Raw genomic sequence first — 17,430 nt, 5'->3', positions numbered from 1 at the left:
CTTCTTCCTCCTCGGATACCAATAAGTCATCCACATACTGAAGCAGGGCTACTCCTGAAGGAGGTTTGAATTGTTCAAGCACTTTTTCTAGCACTTGCCCAAACAAATTAGGGGATTCCATAAATCCCACAATGATAACACCCTCCTGGTGAACCTTGAGCTGCTGGTAGGAGTTGTCGAGGCAGTCCTCTTCCCCTGTTATTCACCCCTCTTCCTCACCTCCAAGTAACAGTCTAAGGGGGATTCACTTAGGGACACTTAAGGGATTCAGCTTCTTTTTCAGTTGAAACATCACGAACGGTTTGGGCTGCGAACGTATAGAATGGATTTTGACGTCCCCAAATCCTGAATCTATTCATCTTGACCCAGCAAAAAGCATATTCACATTCTTCTAATGAGGGTGATTCCTTATTATCCACATGCATGTTTAAGGTCTGACAGATCTAGTCTTCATCAGATCCAAATTTGGGCCAAAATACACTAAAAGGTCTTATGGGTTCTTTGGTCCAAACAAATTCAAATGCAAATGCAAACACGTCCCCCTGGGACACCCCGAAGATCCCCCGGGATGGACACGGGAACCCCAGGGATGTCCCCAGGACGCCCACCGCCCCAGACACCCCTGGAATCCTCTAAGATGGATACAGGACACCCTGGGACACCCCTGGGACCCCCCAGGATGCGGTTCAAACAAAACCAACAATAACGTATCATTTTCGTTTTATCTTTATATCTTGTACAAGAAGAATCATGCCAAAACATCAACATTCTCCCTAAAGGACTGTCTGGGGGAATGTTCCCCGGCTCTTTCTTATTATCCCCTTTTTCATCCTAGGCCTAGAATTCTTATTTCCCATTCTGAACAGAGACTTTTCTTACACTCCTTCCTTTCATTTCGTTCTTCTCCAGCTGCACCCCTCATGGGACTACAGAACCGCGGATCTGGACTCCACACTCACTTCGTACCACAGTACATCTCAGTCACTCACACCCATCAAATCTCTTAGAATGTCCCCAACCACCAAGGCAATACTTAAGACAATCCAACTTTGTTACCTTGGTCCGTGCACAGAGTTGCCTGGTGGTAATCTCTGTGCCTTCTACCTTAAGTTCATTTTTTCCCCCTTTGTTTTTGGTATGGTCTGCCGCTTACGAAGTCTTGGGATCCTGTTTGTCTTGCGATCCTATTCGATTCCCTTTGGAGCCCCAGGCAATGATACATGAGACCGTTGAAATCAAGGAGACACGTTTTTCTGTCCTTCAGCGACAAGGGGATGACTTCGGATCCCGGACAAGCACCCAGATTGTGAGAAATGCTCCTTATCCAATAACAATGGCTCAGGCAGTGAACGATACGAGGCACATTTTATTTAAACATTCCTGCAAGAGCGGGTGACCTAGCAAGTAGGCACACTTTTGGTTCTTGAAACACACCTCTCTATTTCCTAACGCCGGCTGAATTTTCCCTCCCCTGTTTCCCATTGGTTAGGTACTCCAGGGTTCAGAGCCTGTCCAGAGCACCTGAAATTATTCCTGGATGTCCTGCCTCTGTTTACTTCTCTTTATGCTACACCTAGAGGGCTTATCAGACCTAGTTTATTTCTTTCCTTTTTGTTGAAATTACGCAATGTCATTAGCCCTGGTTAAATGTTTGACTACCCTTCTAGACACTAATCCGGTATGAATCAGTTTGTCCTTTTGTCTGTGGGGTAGGAGATGTTCTACAAGCCTTTGTTGGAGCCTCTTTGTTTAGTCCTTCCCTTATCATGTCAGCTCTGATGGAAACAGCTTTTCTCTATTGCAAAAACAATACCTGCCTTTCTTACAGTATTGGAGGATCAGCATATAATACTTCGGAAGTGTGATAGATGGCTTAAAACAAGCTGCCAGAAGCTTTGGTGTTGTTTAGGGGAGAGAGGTTGCCTGAGGCACAAAGGTGTCAAGCACATTCCACTGAGACTTATCTCATCCTCTTCATTGACTTGCTAATGTAACCTCATTTGTATTGCAGGTAACTGAAGTTTGACAAAGTGCTCTCACATGATACAGCAATTCCTACTCAACTGATAGTGAGTCGAAGAAGGAGAGTAGTTTTTAGGGTGTGAGGTCATGGTTTGGAAGGTCCAAGTTCAGTGACTTGGCCCATCATTTAAAGATTCTGTGCTCTAAACCCTCAGAAAAATGCAAGTAAAATAGACGTCTTCTGAGAGCTGTGCTGGTTAAGCAAAAGAGACTTAACTGTAGCTTTCAATTACTCATTACCCATCTGCAAATGGAATTCATCCACTTCATTAAGGTGTAACAAATAGTTGGAGTAAGTGCTCCAGATTATTTACAGCTATTAAATCTAAAATCTGTAATATTGCAGCTCAGGATTTATCTTAACACAGTACAGAATCTGTGGAGGAGGAGATGCTGTTACTATGAAATGTGGAGATTCCTGAAGGTTACCAAGCTGGCATGGTGTGGTGTTGAAGGTAGCTTGGAGTGCAACATTTCACCAAATACTACATTTGGGAGTTCAGGGACAGAGCTTGTGATTTTAGTTGTATAATAAAAGTAGAGAACATGTTAGTCTTTTGGGAGGAGTATCTTTATTAAATAACATCATTTAATGAGACAGTATTGCCTGTAAATATTCTTAATAGCGACACAACACAATTTTAATATGTATGTGCTAGGCCTAATCCAGTCATGAAACTTGCATTGGATTCTAGTTTAGATATTGTTTATGGTTGTCTGATGCAGACTTTTTTTATTTCAGTTGGTGGTGCCATGCCATTGCTTTCTAAAGAACCTGCTACAGCCACAAAAAGTCACCGGTTAAACCAAGGAAAGATGCCTCATAACCCTTTGGATTCCAGTGCTCCTTTGGTAAAGAAAGGGAAACAGAGAGAAGTCCCTAAAGCAAAGAGACCAACACGTCTTAAAAAGGTGGTCATATTTTTACCTTAAATAGTACAAATAGGCTAATGTAATTTCGTTGTTACCCTGTGAATCTGTTAAACCTTCTGGTATGGATATCTGCATCTCAGCATCCACTTGTCTAAATTCAATTTTAGCTTTCCTTCATTTAAAAAAGGGGAACGGGTTGGGGAGAAGAGGAGAGTCTTGCTAAATAGCATATACAAATTCCCCCAAAATATATTTTCTCATTTAAGTCACTTGATAGCTGAAGCAGTGCCACTACAGAAGTGTCCACACATCATTTAGGGGAAGATCCAAAGAAATCTTACTTGGTTTGGATAAGATATGCGTATTTGCAGGACTGGGGAAAATGGATCAAACAAAGGTAGTGTTTAACGTTTCTGTGCTCTTCTGAGCCAGAACTTCAGCTGATTCTGCAGCAACTAGTGTTAGATCCACCTGGTGATTTCTCTTGTATCTTCCCTCTTTGCCCATTTGTGTTGCTTCCTATCATGTCTTCTATACAGAGGATTTTGAGGTACCACTCCATTGCTCGGTCACTTTTTGGTCTAGAACAATTCTTACAGAGGTAGTGAAAGTAGTTTAGTGGTCATTCTGTGCTGCTTAGTTGAATTTGAGAACTGTGCAATATAAACAACATATATAACAACTCTGGGGAGTGATACTAATTACTGTGTCTTCAGCTGTTCTATCTTCATGCCCTCTATTTTCCAAAGTAGGTTTGAGAAGACAAAGATTGCTTTGTCTGTGTAATAGCTGTGTTCTGCGTATGGTAGGGAGCTTATTTTTGTTCTTTTGTTCATTGACAAATGCAAAGGGAGAAATTTACTTGAGCAATTAGATGTTGTGGTGTAATTAATTACAAATTTTGGGTAGATTTGCTGAGCTAATGGTCATATATACTGCTATATACTTCTTAGCAGTTATGAAAGCGGAGAAGGAAGATGAGTTTCAGGAAACTGATTATTGCATTCACCTACAATAGCATGTTTGGATCCAGCATATGTTCTACTTTTCTTCCTTCTGTGTACCATAAAGCTTAGCTATCCATGGTAATTTCTTCTCTTTTTCTTCAACCAGCAAATTCAGAGACAGTGATCTATTAGACTGACTCAAGATTTTTAACAGGGGAATTAGGGCTCAGAGTAACTGTGCATATATATATACGTATATGTATAAGTACTTGAGCGGTTGGCTGAATTGCTACAAATTGACGGTGTGAATTAGAAAGGTAAAGAGTGAGACTTTTTCACCTGCTTCTCTGCATTGAAGCAATTCATCACTTTAACTTTAGATCTGCCCTTGTAGTTGATCCTGAGTAATTATTATCTCCACCCAGACGTTGGTAATCAAGGAATAAGTCCTGTTATTTGTAGATTTAGGGAATATCTTTCCTTCTTTTTATGTGCAAATTAAAAAAAAAAAAACAAAACAGATACTGTAAACTTTGAATGATAGTGCCAGACTTCCTTATGAATGGTCTTTATGTAAACACTTGGTAAGACAAACTGCTTTGCTATCTATGTGACTTTAAATTGGTTTGGTCTTTATATTTAGATTATTCTGAAAGAAAGAGAACAACGAAAACAGCAACACCTGTTAGAACAGACAGTGGTACCAAAAGATGAAGATAATATTTGTTGGTCTGCAGAAAATATTACTGAAGATGAAATGTTTCTACAGCGTAGTCAAGCAGGTATCTTTCAAGAAAAGGCTATCATACAGTATTGTTATGGTTTGAGAAACCCACAACAATTTATTGTAATTTAGACAATTATTCTATCACCCGATGACCCCTACCCACGTGGGAAGGGCAACTGGGGGGAAAAAACAAGGAAACCCTAGGGTTGAAATATAAAGAGATTTCATAGAATAAGACTCGATAATTAACATTAATGACACTGAAGTACCAATATTGATCCCGATACCAATATAAAATGTACAAGGATTATACTCAGCCAGCTCTACCAGCAGGAAGCTGTACACTCCCAGCAGTGGACAGCAAACGTCAGACACTGTGAGTGCTACAGCTTCGGCAGGAAGGGAAGGCCTCAGGGGTCCAGCACAGGGGCAAGAAATTCTCTGGATCACTCCTGTCAAGGAAGAGAGAACTTTGCAGCAAACTTTCTAATTTATATTGAATGTGACATTCATGTTATGAAGTAATACTGTTGGCCAGCTTGGGTCAAGTGCCCAGGTCTCACTCCTTCTCATCCCTGCATCAAGCTAACTTGAAAACACTGATACCTTGAAATCTACATACCATAGCTGGCTATAAAGTAAATATTTTCTCAAATTGAGACACTAGCTCTTCTAAAAGTGCAGTTTTCCAAAGCATTAGAAGATAAATTGGTCCTTTGTTGCTCAAACCAGGACAAGTATGTAGATGGAGGTTTGAGAATGCGCACACATAGTACTTTCAAAAATGTGTACCAAATGAAAACTCTCACTTCAGAATTTTCTAAGATTCAGTTTGGGCTTATCAAGATTTTAAAGTCTGCCAAAGTTGATGGTCAATGTAGTTGAGTAATTGGGATTCTGATTAATGTTACATACTTTTGTGCCTGTTTGATTTATTATATGTTGTAATGAGAGTCCCTGCATCTCTTTCCGGCAATCTGTTTAAAAAGAGGTATGGTAATAAAAACTAAGAGATAAAAAATGTATGACCGGTTCCGCTACTACCACAGACTGTTGTGATACTGAAGTAATGACTCTTCAAGATATACTTGGCAACTTTTTTGTCTCTTCACAGTGCTTTTTGATCTGTCTTTTTATTGAAATATCTTTATTTACATGGTAGCTGTTCCTGTAACACAAGTTGCTGAAGGGTTTCTGGAAAACACAGGGATCAAGGAATCTACAGAAGGTTCTATGACTTCAAAGCAGCTAACCTCCAATCTTCCAAAAATCCATAGCAGGAAGTTTAGAGAGTAAGTATCAATTGTATCGTTGTCTGTTTTTCCACAGTACCACTGATATGGCATTTTTCAAACAAGATACTTCAAGTGTGTTTTGTGCTACACTAATTGGAGTTTAGACTGAAGGTTCTAAGTTCTTTTTCAGTTTTTCTGTAAGCTGACACACAAACAAAGAAATCATATCCAGAGATACATATATTTCTGTACATGGCTGTAATTCTCACTTCAAAGTGCATGTTTCTTGAAGGAAAAAAAAGATCAGAAATTCATTAGAGGCTAAGGAAGGATAAGGAGCTGCTGTTAAAGTACCTTATTTTAAATAAATGGAATGCCAGTTTATTATTTTAGGGAAAAGAGTAGTACACCTTACTTACTTTTAGTGTGTACTTTGGTTTTCTTCTGCCAGACCAAATGGCAAAAATGTAAAGAATGTGACTAGCCAGATGATATTTTCATGTTATAGCTAGGCAGAGAAAGAAAGGAAAGATTTAGAGGTTATGATGTGCAAACACTTTTAGTTTGTTTAAACAGGTGTGTATATGTGTTTCCTTATAAAAGGAGAAATAATCTTTACTATATGTGAAGAGGGCAGAGATCCAGTCATGACAGTTTAAAACAATTACTTTAGGTAAGCAGCGTTTTAGTTTTCCTCCCAAAAAGGCACAGCTGGCCTTTTTGCAATTCATGTTATAGTAAAGGTTGATATTGCTACGTCCATTCTTTAACTTCCTGATGCCATGTGTTAGCTCTAATTCAACTTACAACTGCATTAAAAATGACTTAAACTTATGTCTATGCGACACTTTTACTGAAAGCATGGTTTGGGTTGAATATGCCCAGGGCAACTGAGTCCTACCTACTTATTATAGGATGTAGAGCATTCAGCAAAGCTTGGACTATTTTGTGTCTCTAGATTAGATTTTCATTGGTTTAGTAGACTTGTCTTTGACACTTAGTGAAATCAACTGGAAATAATAAATAAAAACTCTTGTAATTTAAATAAAATTTTGAGATAATTGTATCTTTAAATCCAGGTATCTCTTCTCATAATCTTATGTGAATTTGCCACTTGGCATCTTTCTGTTGACTGTGCAGTTGAGATATCTTTAATTTTTCTCTTTGAGACCCTTCTTTACTGAACATTTTTTGTGTAAAATTTGGGGGAGGGAAATAATTTGGAGCCCTGATCTTTCCCAGGGGTCACTAGAAGCATGAAATAGATCTGTTATTATCTTTTCCTTTTGAACCCCACAAGGCTGTAGTTGATAAGTGAAATAGGATGACAGACAAAAACTATGAACCTGGGGAGGAGTAGTTTGATCCAGATTTCCATCTTTGTTAAGAAGTAAATTAGCATTTTATATTTTGGTGGCTGTACTTTGGTTTATGTGGGTCAAAATAAATGCCCTCAGAAAAATGCTTCAATAGAAAAACTTATGTACATATGTACAAATTGGTATAAAACATATATATATAGGTTTATTGTACATGTGTGTATGTATTTTTAGTATGGTTTGGTAGGGGAGACAGATACCACAAGTAACAAAACTTTCTATACGTTCTCAGTCTCTGAAAAAAATCTTAAGTAAATTTGTGTTTTCATGTATATAACAAGTGTGTTTGGAGTGGAAATAGAAAAAAGACAAAGACAGAAGGTAAACTGTTTCTATTTTACATATTATATATTTATGTGTTACATATTAGTAATTTTAGGGGTTTTAACATTTAATCGATTCTTTTTTCCAGTTATTGCAGCCAGGTACTTAGTAAAGAAGTTGACAGTTGTGTGACAGATCTCTTAAAAGAACTGGTTCGTTTCCAAGATCGCTTGTATCAGAAAGACCCAGTAAAGGCCAAGATAAAACGCAGACTTGTTATGGGTCTTAGAGAAGTTTTGAAACATCTGAAGCTGAAAAAACTGAAGTGTGTCATCATCTCTCCTAACTGTGAAAAGATTATGTCAAAGGGTAAATAAGTTTGAAAAAATATACGTTTGTTTAATAAAAGAAATGTGAAAAAGCAGACTCGGTATACAGACAGCAGTATTATCATCGGAGCAATTTATTTGAGTAGCCTTGGAAATCCAGTCATATAAAGGTGTCTTCCCTCTTTAGATTGTTTACTGGTGTGCAGCTGTAGTGTGAGCTGCACAAGACTATCAGGGGTGGGAGAAATTATCTGAAGCTAGAATCTGTTTAGTTATCAATTTGCAGTACAGCTGCACAAAAGATTGTCCTAGCACAGCTGAGAGGACACAAAGGTTACTGATGCCAGCTGTACCACCACAAGAAGTCCTGCTGTTTCAGTCTCTTCTAGGCCACAGATTGACAATAAGTTGTCAGTGATAGTTTGTTTAAAATTTATTGTAATTATTGTCTTTACTTTCTACTAACTTTAAATAATTTCTTAGCAGATGGCTCTTCTTTTTAATACTACGTTAGACTATACTACACATATAACAAAATATGGAATACTGTCAGTCTAAGGAGACTGCTAATTAAGAATTAAGAAAAAAATGTCAAATTCTGCTTTAAAAATGGAGATTTAACACTATTATTGAAATCTCTATTTTTTTCCTATAAACTTTTGTGATTTCAAAACGCACCCATAATCTTGGGGTATTTTTTGCCATCGTTTAACTGTACTGGCCTTTAGTTATAATCAGCTTGAATAGTGTCATTCTTTGCTAATTCTTTTGTCTGCTTCAGGTGGGTTGGATGAGACTCTACACAACATTATTGACTGCGCCTGTGAACAGAATATCCCGTTTGTTTTTGCCCTTAATCGCAAGGCCCTAGGCCGCTGTGTGAACAAAGCAGTGCCTGTGAGTGTGGTGGGAATTTTTAGCTATGATGGTGCTCAGGTAAGCTAAATATGTAGGTTCATGGTTTTGCTTAGCTTTACTTTTCACCTGTTAAGGGAAAAAAAATACTCTGACTTTTTGTTTTGTTTGTTTGTTTTGCTTTTGCATGCTTAACACTCTTTATGCCAGGTCAGTGGCTTATATGAAAAATTGATTTTAGAAGTACAGCCACTCAGCACTGGTCAAGAAACTAGATTGGCCATCTCTTCCTGTTTTTATAAATGCTTGTAAATGGTTTGGTTTTCATGTCTTTATACATACTTAGCTGCACAACTTTTATATATGAACATACATGTTCTGAGTAAGGACTATTCATTACAGATTTTCATGGAGATGTTAAAACTTACTGTATGATTTAATCTCTACTAATATTTTCTGTTTCCATAGGACCATTTTCATAGAATGGTACAACTGACAACAGAGGCCAGGAAGGCCTACAAAGATATGATAGCAGCTTTAGAGGAAGAAGCTGATGGAGGACTAAGAGAAACTCAACCCAGCATCTTAACCACTGAATATGAAAAAAACGGTCTATCAGAAACTGGTAAAACATCTTCCAAGGACTCTGATGAGGATGTACCAAATTATAGTGAGTATTTACTGACTTGTTTTTGGTTCAGGTTTCATTCAAAGTGTGTTTCAATTCTACCATTTTCACTGAAACAAATGACACCTGACACTTTAGTGGTTAGTAAGGGGTGAAATTATGCTTTTCTGTGAATTCCACCCACCCACCTAATTTTATAAACCTGAGGTTGGCTCTTGCTGAGAAAGTCTTAGAGCAAATTATTCTCTGAAATCCACTGATGGCAAGTGGCACTCATTGCTTTGTCCAAGGAGGCTTAACAGAGCTCCTTATTATTTCTATTTATTAAAAAACTTTTTAAGTTTTTATCTAGAAGTGCATAATGTGTAAGTATGGTGGACTTAAGTTTTGTATTGAAGCCTGTTTGAGATGCATCTTCCTGTCCAGAATTGTTCATATTTTGTAAAGGCCTTCCACTTCTCAAAACACATTCCTTCAGCTCTGTTCATACAGTCCCCGGACAATGACAGTTATCACAGATACTAGGCAATTTAAAGCTTCTTTGAAAGTTTTGAAAACTTCGGAGGTTTTTTAAAGTTGGATCCACCTTCAGAGTTAACCTTGCTTGAATAGAGCGCTGGACAATGGGACCTCAATGGATCCCATCACTCCTAAAGTATTCTGTCATGTGTCATCTGATGTCACGTGGCGTACATGCCCATGTGCCAACTTATCTCAGCACTTACTTTCAGGAGGAAGTAGAGAATCAACGTGACTTTTCATTTTAAGTTTTTCCTCAAGTATTATACAGTAACCTGTTTGTTGTTTGTTTGTTTGTTTTTGTTTTTTGTTCCCCAAATATTCCCTAGTTAAAATCTGGAAGAGAAAACTTGAAGAAGAGTATAACCCATATGCTCTGGAACTGGAAAAGAGTGCAACTGCAGACATGGTGATAGTGAAATCAGAAGAGCATCGATAAATCCAGATTCAATTCTATTGGGCTTTTAATATTAATTTTTTTTGACCCCTAGGTAGAGGGTAGCATTATTAAAAAATTTAAGAAACATTTGAAGTCAGCTAAGTAAACTTTTCTGAATCCCTTTAAGCAAAACACACACTGGAGACACTGGCTAATGCTTTTGCATTCTATGTATTTGGCTGATTACTGTAGCAGATGACAACAAATTGCCTTAGCTTTTGGGAGAGATTCCATGAGCCAGAAGGTTGGGGCTTGCAGGGAGTTGCTTTTTATTTGTAACTCTTGTTTAAAGAACTTCAACTGTTGTTTGATTGTGGGCTTGATTTTGTTTGGTTTTTTTTCTAAATAAACCTGCTCAGGTGGGCAGGCTGGCATCAATGTCCCTTTCTTCCAGTCAGCAAGAAATGAATTCTAGGCAGGCAGCTTGATTGAAACTAATTATGGAAGGCCATGATGACACAGTTCCCAGTTAGCTCTTCTGTGTGGTATTTTGTTCTTCTGGGATCATATAACAGGTGTAAAGGAAAGAACATGAACTACAAAGGTCTGAAATTCCTGAAGTGAAAACGTTTTGTTAAGAATTTTTGTAAAGTTGATCAAGTGTACAATGATGATGTTTCTGCTGTTACTGTGTCTAGTTTATCATAGGTCCCTGAAGGAAGCAACTGTGCCAGCCTGCTACACTATCTGTATATTCCCCATGCTGACAGGCTCCTCATTCTTTCACTTTGGGGTTGTGTTGGTGTATGTATGTAGGAGTTCTTGATCAGTCTCAATTTGTATCTAAGGTAGGGAAAACAGGAGATAAAATTTTAAAACAAAATGTGCTTATAATGGTGGTGGAGCATCTTAGTGGGAATGTCCCATGTAAATACCATTGTTTACACAAGTTGCAGACATAAGAGAACAAACCTAAAGAAAGTAAGTGGAAGATGCACATGTAATTTCTGTCAGCTGTTATGAAAGATGATATAGATGCCATGTGCTGCTGACAGCATCTCTGAAGTGTGTCTGTAAGTGCTTCACCACACTGAATATTTGTAGAGCAATACTTCAGAAAGTAGCTGCCTTGTGAAGTTAGAAGTTATAGAAAAAATTTAAATAATTTTGAAATTTCAAACAATTTTGTAGAATGTAAATTGTATAAAATCTGTTACAATATATTGATTCTATAATGTATGGTTGTGACTTCAGTAAACTCTTCTGGTGGGCGCTTAATGGTACTTGAAGTGTAAGTTTTGAGGAAGAAGGTTGGTAAGGGAAGCCAGCCCAAAGCTGAAATGCACAGTTGGTCACTAGTTATGATGATGATCTTTTTTTATTAGTTTCTTCTAATCTTAAATGGAAATTAAGGGTAAAAGATCCCAGTGATGAAAGATCGTTACAGCTAGCAGATATCCTTGATCCAGAGGTAAGTTCTGTTTTATTTGTACTTATGCCACTTTGATACACTTCTAAAACTCTGAAACTGCTAAACCTAGTCACTGTATGGAATGGGGAGGAGTTGCTGAAGATAATATTAACAGCTTTTTCTCTTTTTTTTGGGGGGGTGTCATATTTTCTATTTTGTCTTATTGTAGAAGAGCATGAAAAGTTACTTTGGAAGCGTTATAGTTTGTTCAAAGGGCGTTATTTCCTGTTCGTAGAGAAAAAAAATGCACTTATAAGGGGTCACAGCTGTGTTCACTAATTCTTTTATACAAATGTTTTTTCACAGAGTTATCTAAACAAAAAATCTGGCAACCTTTTTGTACTACTTGCAGTAGTTTGCTGCAATCTAGTGAACAAATAGAGCAGGGACAATTCAAGAAATGTCTTTTTACAAGTTGTCCCTTAGCCCTATAAGATGTCATAAGAGAAACACAATGGGGACAAAATTTCCTTTGAACATTGATGTTGGAAATCTGCATCAACATTAATTTATGATTGCCAATGTGAAAAATAGGGAAAATGGTTTGTATGTAAGAATAGAGCTCCACATGGGGAAGGACAAGGAGCTCGTTGAGAGTGTATGGGTTAAGATTAAAGGGAAGACAGGGGAAGGTCACCTGCTACAGGCCACCTGACCAGCAGAGCCAAGCAGATGAGGCCCTCCATAGGCAGATGGAAGTGGCTTCCCATTCACAGGCCCTGGTCCTCGTGGGGGATTTCAGCCACCCTGACATCTGCTGGAGGGACAACACAGCAAGACACCAGCAATCCAGAATGTTCCTGGAATGCACAGACGACAACTTCCTCCTCCAAATGGTAGGGGAACCAACAAGAAAAGGTGCTATGCTGGACCTCGTTCTCACCAACAGGGAAGGACTGGTGACCAACATGAGACTCAGTGATAACCTTGTCCGCAGTGACCACGAAGCAATAGAATTTAAGATCCTCAGGGCAACTAGAAGGATATATTCCAAGCTTACGACCCTGTACTTTAGGCACGCAGACTTTGATCTCTTCAGGGATCTGCCGGCCAAAGTGCTGTGGGACAAAGCTCTAGAGGGAAGGGGGGCCCAGGACAGCTGGTCAGTATTCAAGGATCACCTTCTCTGTGTCCAGGAGCAAACTATACCGACAAAGAGGAAGGCAGGAAAGAATGCTAGGAGACCTGCCTGGATGAACAGGGAGCTCCTGGACACACTGTCACACAAAAAGAAACTTTATAAGGAGTGGAAGAAAGGACAGCTAGAATGGGGGGCACATAAGGAAGCTGTCTGAACAGCAAGAGACCTGGTGCGAAAAGCTAAAGCTCATTAGAATTAAATCTAGCCAAGGAGATCAAGCGAAACAGCAAAAATTTCTATAGGTACATTAACGGTAAGAAGACGACTAGGGAGGGTGTGGGCCCCCTCAGAAAGGAAACAGGGGAGCTGATGCCAAGTGATATGGAGAAGGCCGAGGTTCTCAATGACTTCTTTTCCTCAGTCTTCACTGGCAAGGGCTCCAGCCACACTCCCAGCATCACAGAAGACAATGGCAGGGGTTGGACAGAACTGCCCATCGTAAGTGAAGATCAGGTTCGTGACCATCTGATGAACCTGAAAGTGAACAAGTCCATGGGACCTGATGGGATACACCCATGGGTACTGAAGGAACTGGCGGATGAGGCTGCTAAACCGCTCTCTATTATATTCCAAAAGTCATGGCAGTCTGGTGAAGCCCCACTGACTGGAAAAGGGGAAACATAATCCCCATTTTCAAAAAGGGAAAGAAGGATGAACCAGGGAACTACAGGCCACTCAGTCTAACCTCCATGCCTGGTAAGATTATGGAGCAGATCCTCCTGAAGGCACTGCTGAGGCAGAAGAATAATGAAGAGGTGACTGGGTACAATCAACATGGCTTCACCAAGGGCAAATCGTGCCTGACAAACCTGGTGGCCTTCTATGAGAAGGTCACAACATCAATAGACAAGGGGAGAGCAACTGACGTCATTTACCTGGACCTGAGCAAAGCCCATCCTGCATGACATCCTGGTCTCCAAGCTGATACAATATGGGTTTGATGGAGTGACAATTCAGTGGATAAAGAACTGGCTTGACGGCCGCACCCAAAGAGTGGCTGTCAATGGGTCCATGTCCAAGTGGAGGCCAGTGACAAGTGGAGTCCCTCAAGGATCAGTACTGGGGCCGGTCTTGTTTAACATCTTCGTCAGCAACACGGACAGTGGCATAGAGTGCATCCTCAGCAAGTTTGCTGATAACATCAAGCTGTGTGGGGCAGCTGACATGCTGGAGGGAAGGGATGCCATCCAGGGGGACCTTGACAGGCTGCAGAGGTGGGCCCATGCCGACCTCCTGAAGTTCAACAAGACCAAGTGCAAGGTCCCCCATCTGGGTCGGGGCAATCCCAAGCACCGATATAGGCTGGGCAGTGACTGGCTTTGAGAGCAGCCCTGAAGAAAAGGACTGGGGGATGCTGGTGGACGAGAGGCTCAACATGAGCCGTCAGCATGCACTAGCAGTCCAGAAAGCCAATCGTATCCTGGGCCGCATCAGGAGAAGCGTGTCCAGCAGGTCGAGGGAGGTGATTCTCCCCCTCTACTCCACTCTCGTGAGACCCCACCTGGAGTACTGCATCCAATTCTGGAGCCCCTATTAAACGAAAGATATGGACATGCTGGAATATGTCCAGAGAAGGGCCACAAGGATGATCAGAGGGCTGGAGCACATCTCCTATGAGGACAGGCTGAGACAGTTGGGGTTGTTCAGTCTGGAGAAAAGAAGGCTCCGAGGAGACCTTATAGTGGCCTAGCAGTATATCTTAAGGGTGCCTACAAGAAAGCTGGTGAGGGACTTTTTAGGATGTTGGGTAATGGTAGGACTAGAGGGAATGGATTAAAACTAGAGATGGGACGATTCAGACTGGACGTTAGGAAGCAGTTCTTCACCCTGAGGGTGGTGAGACACTGGAACAGGTTGCCCAGAGAGGTGGTGGAAGCCCCATCCCTGGAAGTTTTTAAGGCCAGGCTGGACAGGGCTCTGAGCAACCTGATCTAGTGGGAGATGTCCCTGCCCAAGGTCCCTTGTTAAGGTCCCTTCCAACCCTAACAATTCTATGATTCTAATTCTAATTTTCACCCTATATGTGTGACATGGGTTATTCATGTATGAAAAGGGTCATGGAGGAAAATCTCAGACTGAGGAGAATGCTGCTTTCTTCAATGTGGGAAACAATCTAATTTAAATATTACCTGTTAGGGGATAACTTAGGGATAAATACAAAGCTCTCTGCTATTGCCAAGAGCAGCTGTCCCCATGGACTCAAGCTATAGTGATTCTTAGTTAGCATCTTACTTGCTTCCAGAATGTTAAAAACCATTGAGAAGATAAGACAGAAGACTTGAATTATGCCTCAGACTTCTATTTATTACATGCAGAGGGACAACACTCTGACCGGGAATGCAGTAAAATTATTTCACTGTGGATTAAGTAGGTTCTCACATTTTCAATCTGCAGTTCTCTAGGGATATGTGAATTTGATGCAATTGTAGTCTTAGAATTCATTCAACATAGAATTTTTTTAGAGCTACCACAATTATCTCAAATATAGAAAAATAATTTGTAAAAACCAAGTGCTTTAAGTTGGGTGCTTTGTAATCTATCTGTATTTTGAGAATTAGTCTAAAGCTCTTTATTTGCTACAGAAACTTTATTACCAAAGGAAATGTGTTTGAACAAATGAACTTGCTAACACCAGAAAGGAATGCTCTTTAAAACATTGGGAACAGAGTATAAGGGTAAACACATTAAAGAAGATAAATTGACATGCCTTTAAATAAATGTGGTACATCTCTAAATTATATGCCAAGACCCTTAAGCCCAAAATTAACATGTTTGGTTAATGAACTCAGAAGCCATACATCATATTATATTGTTTGAGCAGCACAAGTCTTACTGAGACCACTTCTGTTCTTCATTAAGTTGAAATAACTGGCATCAGAAAACCAAAGGTAGTTCCAGCATGAAATGGGTGGCCTTTCTTAATAGCATGTAACTTAGTTACTCTTCAGTACAGTAAGGATATCCTCTTCCACCTCAAGCTTCATGTGATTCTCCTAAATATCAGTTTTAATGCCAGCACTAGCTCTTGCAAATACCTCTTTGAATGCTGTAATACTGGGTACTGCAGCTTGCATACATTTCTCCTTCTAGCTTCTCCATTCCTTTATCCATTAGAGGCTGGTTTTCTTGTTGCAGCTCCCCTGAGGAAGAAAAAATTCAGAATGATGTGTTACTATTGCTTTAAAAATTGAAACGGGGTTTAAAGATTGCCTGTACTAACTATTCTATGTGCAACAAGCATGTGTCATATCCAAAAGTTATCAAAAGTCATCTTTGTTCTGACTGTCTCCAGCAGTTCTAACTGTTGGAGAAAATCTTTTTTTTAAAGGCTGGCCAGCTTTGATGGACAGTACCATTTATTAAGTCTAATAGTCTCCACAGCCCAATTAGTCTACAGATGGGATTAAATTAATCTACTATATTCAGTATACACAGACTTAGCGTTTTGGGCAAGATAAGAACTACTGACTGATTAGCACTTGATTAGTGAACTGAAGGAGCAAGGTCACATAAGGGTAATATATGTCATAGATCGAGCAGATTTTACTGCCGAGAGGGTCAGGAATGATGATGTGTACAGGAACACTAATCGCTTTGTTACATAAATACATTTGGTTGTAGAAACATCATAGGCTATTTATAAAATTGGGACTGCAGTGGATCATGTAGAAAGCATTGTAGGAGGTATCTTCTCCAAAAATTCTTACCCACATTTCTCTCCAGTTTTTCATCATCTTGTCATGTTCGCTGATGGCGCTTCTCCAGGTATCAAATTCTTTGGTCCATCTGTCCTGACCATTACTATCTGAGAAGTGTACATAAGATGATTACATAACTACATAATTATGAAGTAAGTCATTACCTGCTCAGTTGTAGTACTTCCTGTGGAGGATTGGGCTACAAGGAACAAAACCCACCATCTTGTGCTTCATTTTGCCCTATCTCCTCTTATGTTATTTGGAAATAAGTTCTATTCAAATGGTTATGTCTCTTCCCCTCTGCAGCAAACTTTATAGCCTCCAGAGTAAACAGATTCAGTGCCTTTATCTGTGATTTAAGGTCTAGAAAATATGACCTACACATTAAAGTTCAAACCCATTTAAGCATCACAGGAATGCTCCAGTTAGATCATACCAAGCCTGGGGAGAAGAATGATATGGTACAGCTGACTATGTCCCGTTTGTAATTTCCCTATTTTTTGGTAATGTTAACTCTCAACGGAAAGAATAACTATGAAGGGCTATTTTACTGCATCTTGATAAAATTCTAGTTCTAATTCTGTCTGCCAGTTTTTCTTGCAGAATGTAACACTCATGGGTGACATACACAGCTGTAACATTTTCTATTTATCTCTCAGGACACCAGCAACAGTATATAATGCTTTTGGAGCACAGTGAAAGACTCCCTTTGTTTTAGATTTACAATAGTTTCATCAAGATGTTCTCCATTCTGCTTCTGAGACAGACTTCAAAGTAACTGAAGTGAGGGCAAGACAACTTATGTAACTCCTACTGCTTTTCTCTGTCACTGAAAAAAGGGTTGAGTTGTTCTTGACAAATTAATGTTTATTAACCAGCTAATTAATTTTTCTTTCACTCTGCCAAGAAAATCCATACTATATCATCTTCATTGCTTTTGCTGTCTTTTTAAAGACTATTTAG

The 17,430-nt window shown here is 39.5% G+C and overlaps 2 protein-coding genes across 23 annotated transcripts in view; one reads left to right on the top strand and one right to left on the bottom strand.

Annotated features, from left to right (window-relative positions):
* Positions 1-11,396, top strand: part of SECISBP2 (SECIS binding protein 2) — a 34,488-nt gene extending 23,092 nt beyond the window's left edge. For all 11 annotated transcript variants that reach the window (XM_054185986.1, XM_054185984.1, XM_054185981.1 and 8 more), the window contains 7 exons: positions 2,765-2,934; positions 4,486-4,624; positions 5,732-5,861; positions 7,596-7,816; positions 8,558-8,712; positions 9,100-9,301; positions 10,108-11,396. In XM_054185986.1, coding sequence (XP_054041961.1) covers positions 2,765-2,934; positions 4,486-4,624; positions 5,732-5,861; positions 7,596-7,816; positions 8,558-8,712; positions 9,100-9,301; positions 10,108-10,217 — 1,127 coding nt within the window. In that variant the 3' untranslated portion in view covers positions 10,218-11,396. The remainder of the gene's footprint in view (positions 1-2,764; positions 2,935-4,485; positions 4,625-5,731; positions 5,862-7,595; positions 7,817-8,557; positions 8,713-9,099; positions 9,302-10,107) is intronic.
* A 3,665-nt stretch (positions 11,397-15,061) lies between these two features.
* The window catches only part of SEMA4D (semaphorin 4D), a 103,884-nt gene continuing 101,515 nt past the window's right edge, over positions 15,062-17,430 (bottom strand). For 9 of the 12 annotated variants that reach the window (XM_054185993.1, XM_054185991.1, XM_054185988.1 and 6 more), the window contains one exon: positions 16,334-16,574. In XM_054185993.1, coding sequence (XP_054041968.1) covers positions 16,396-16,574 — 179 coding nt within the window. In that variant the 3' untranslated portion in view covers positions 16,334-16,395. Of the gene's footprint in view, positions 15,910-16,333; positions 16,575-17,430 lie in introns of those variants that run through there. The other 3 variants (XM_054185997.1, XM_054186000.1, XM_054186002.1) reach the window with 2 other exon arrangements.

This window comes from Rissa tridactyla, chromosome Z (assembly GCF_028500815.1).
Source record: "Rissa tridactyla isolate bRisTri1 chromosome Z, bRisTri1.patW.cur.20221130, whole genome shotgun sequence".
In the NCBI taxonomy this organism is placed as follows: domain Eukaryota; kingdom Metazoa; phylum Chordata; class Aves; order Charadriiformes; family Laridae; genus Rissa; species Rissa tridactyla.
The sequence above is the reverse complement of the archived record's forward strand: the minus strand, read 5'-3'. Positions and strand labels throughout refer to the sequence as shown.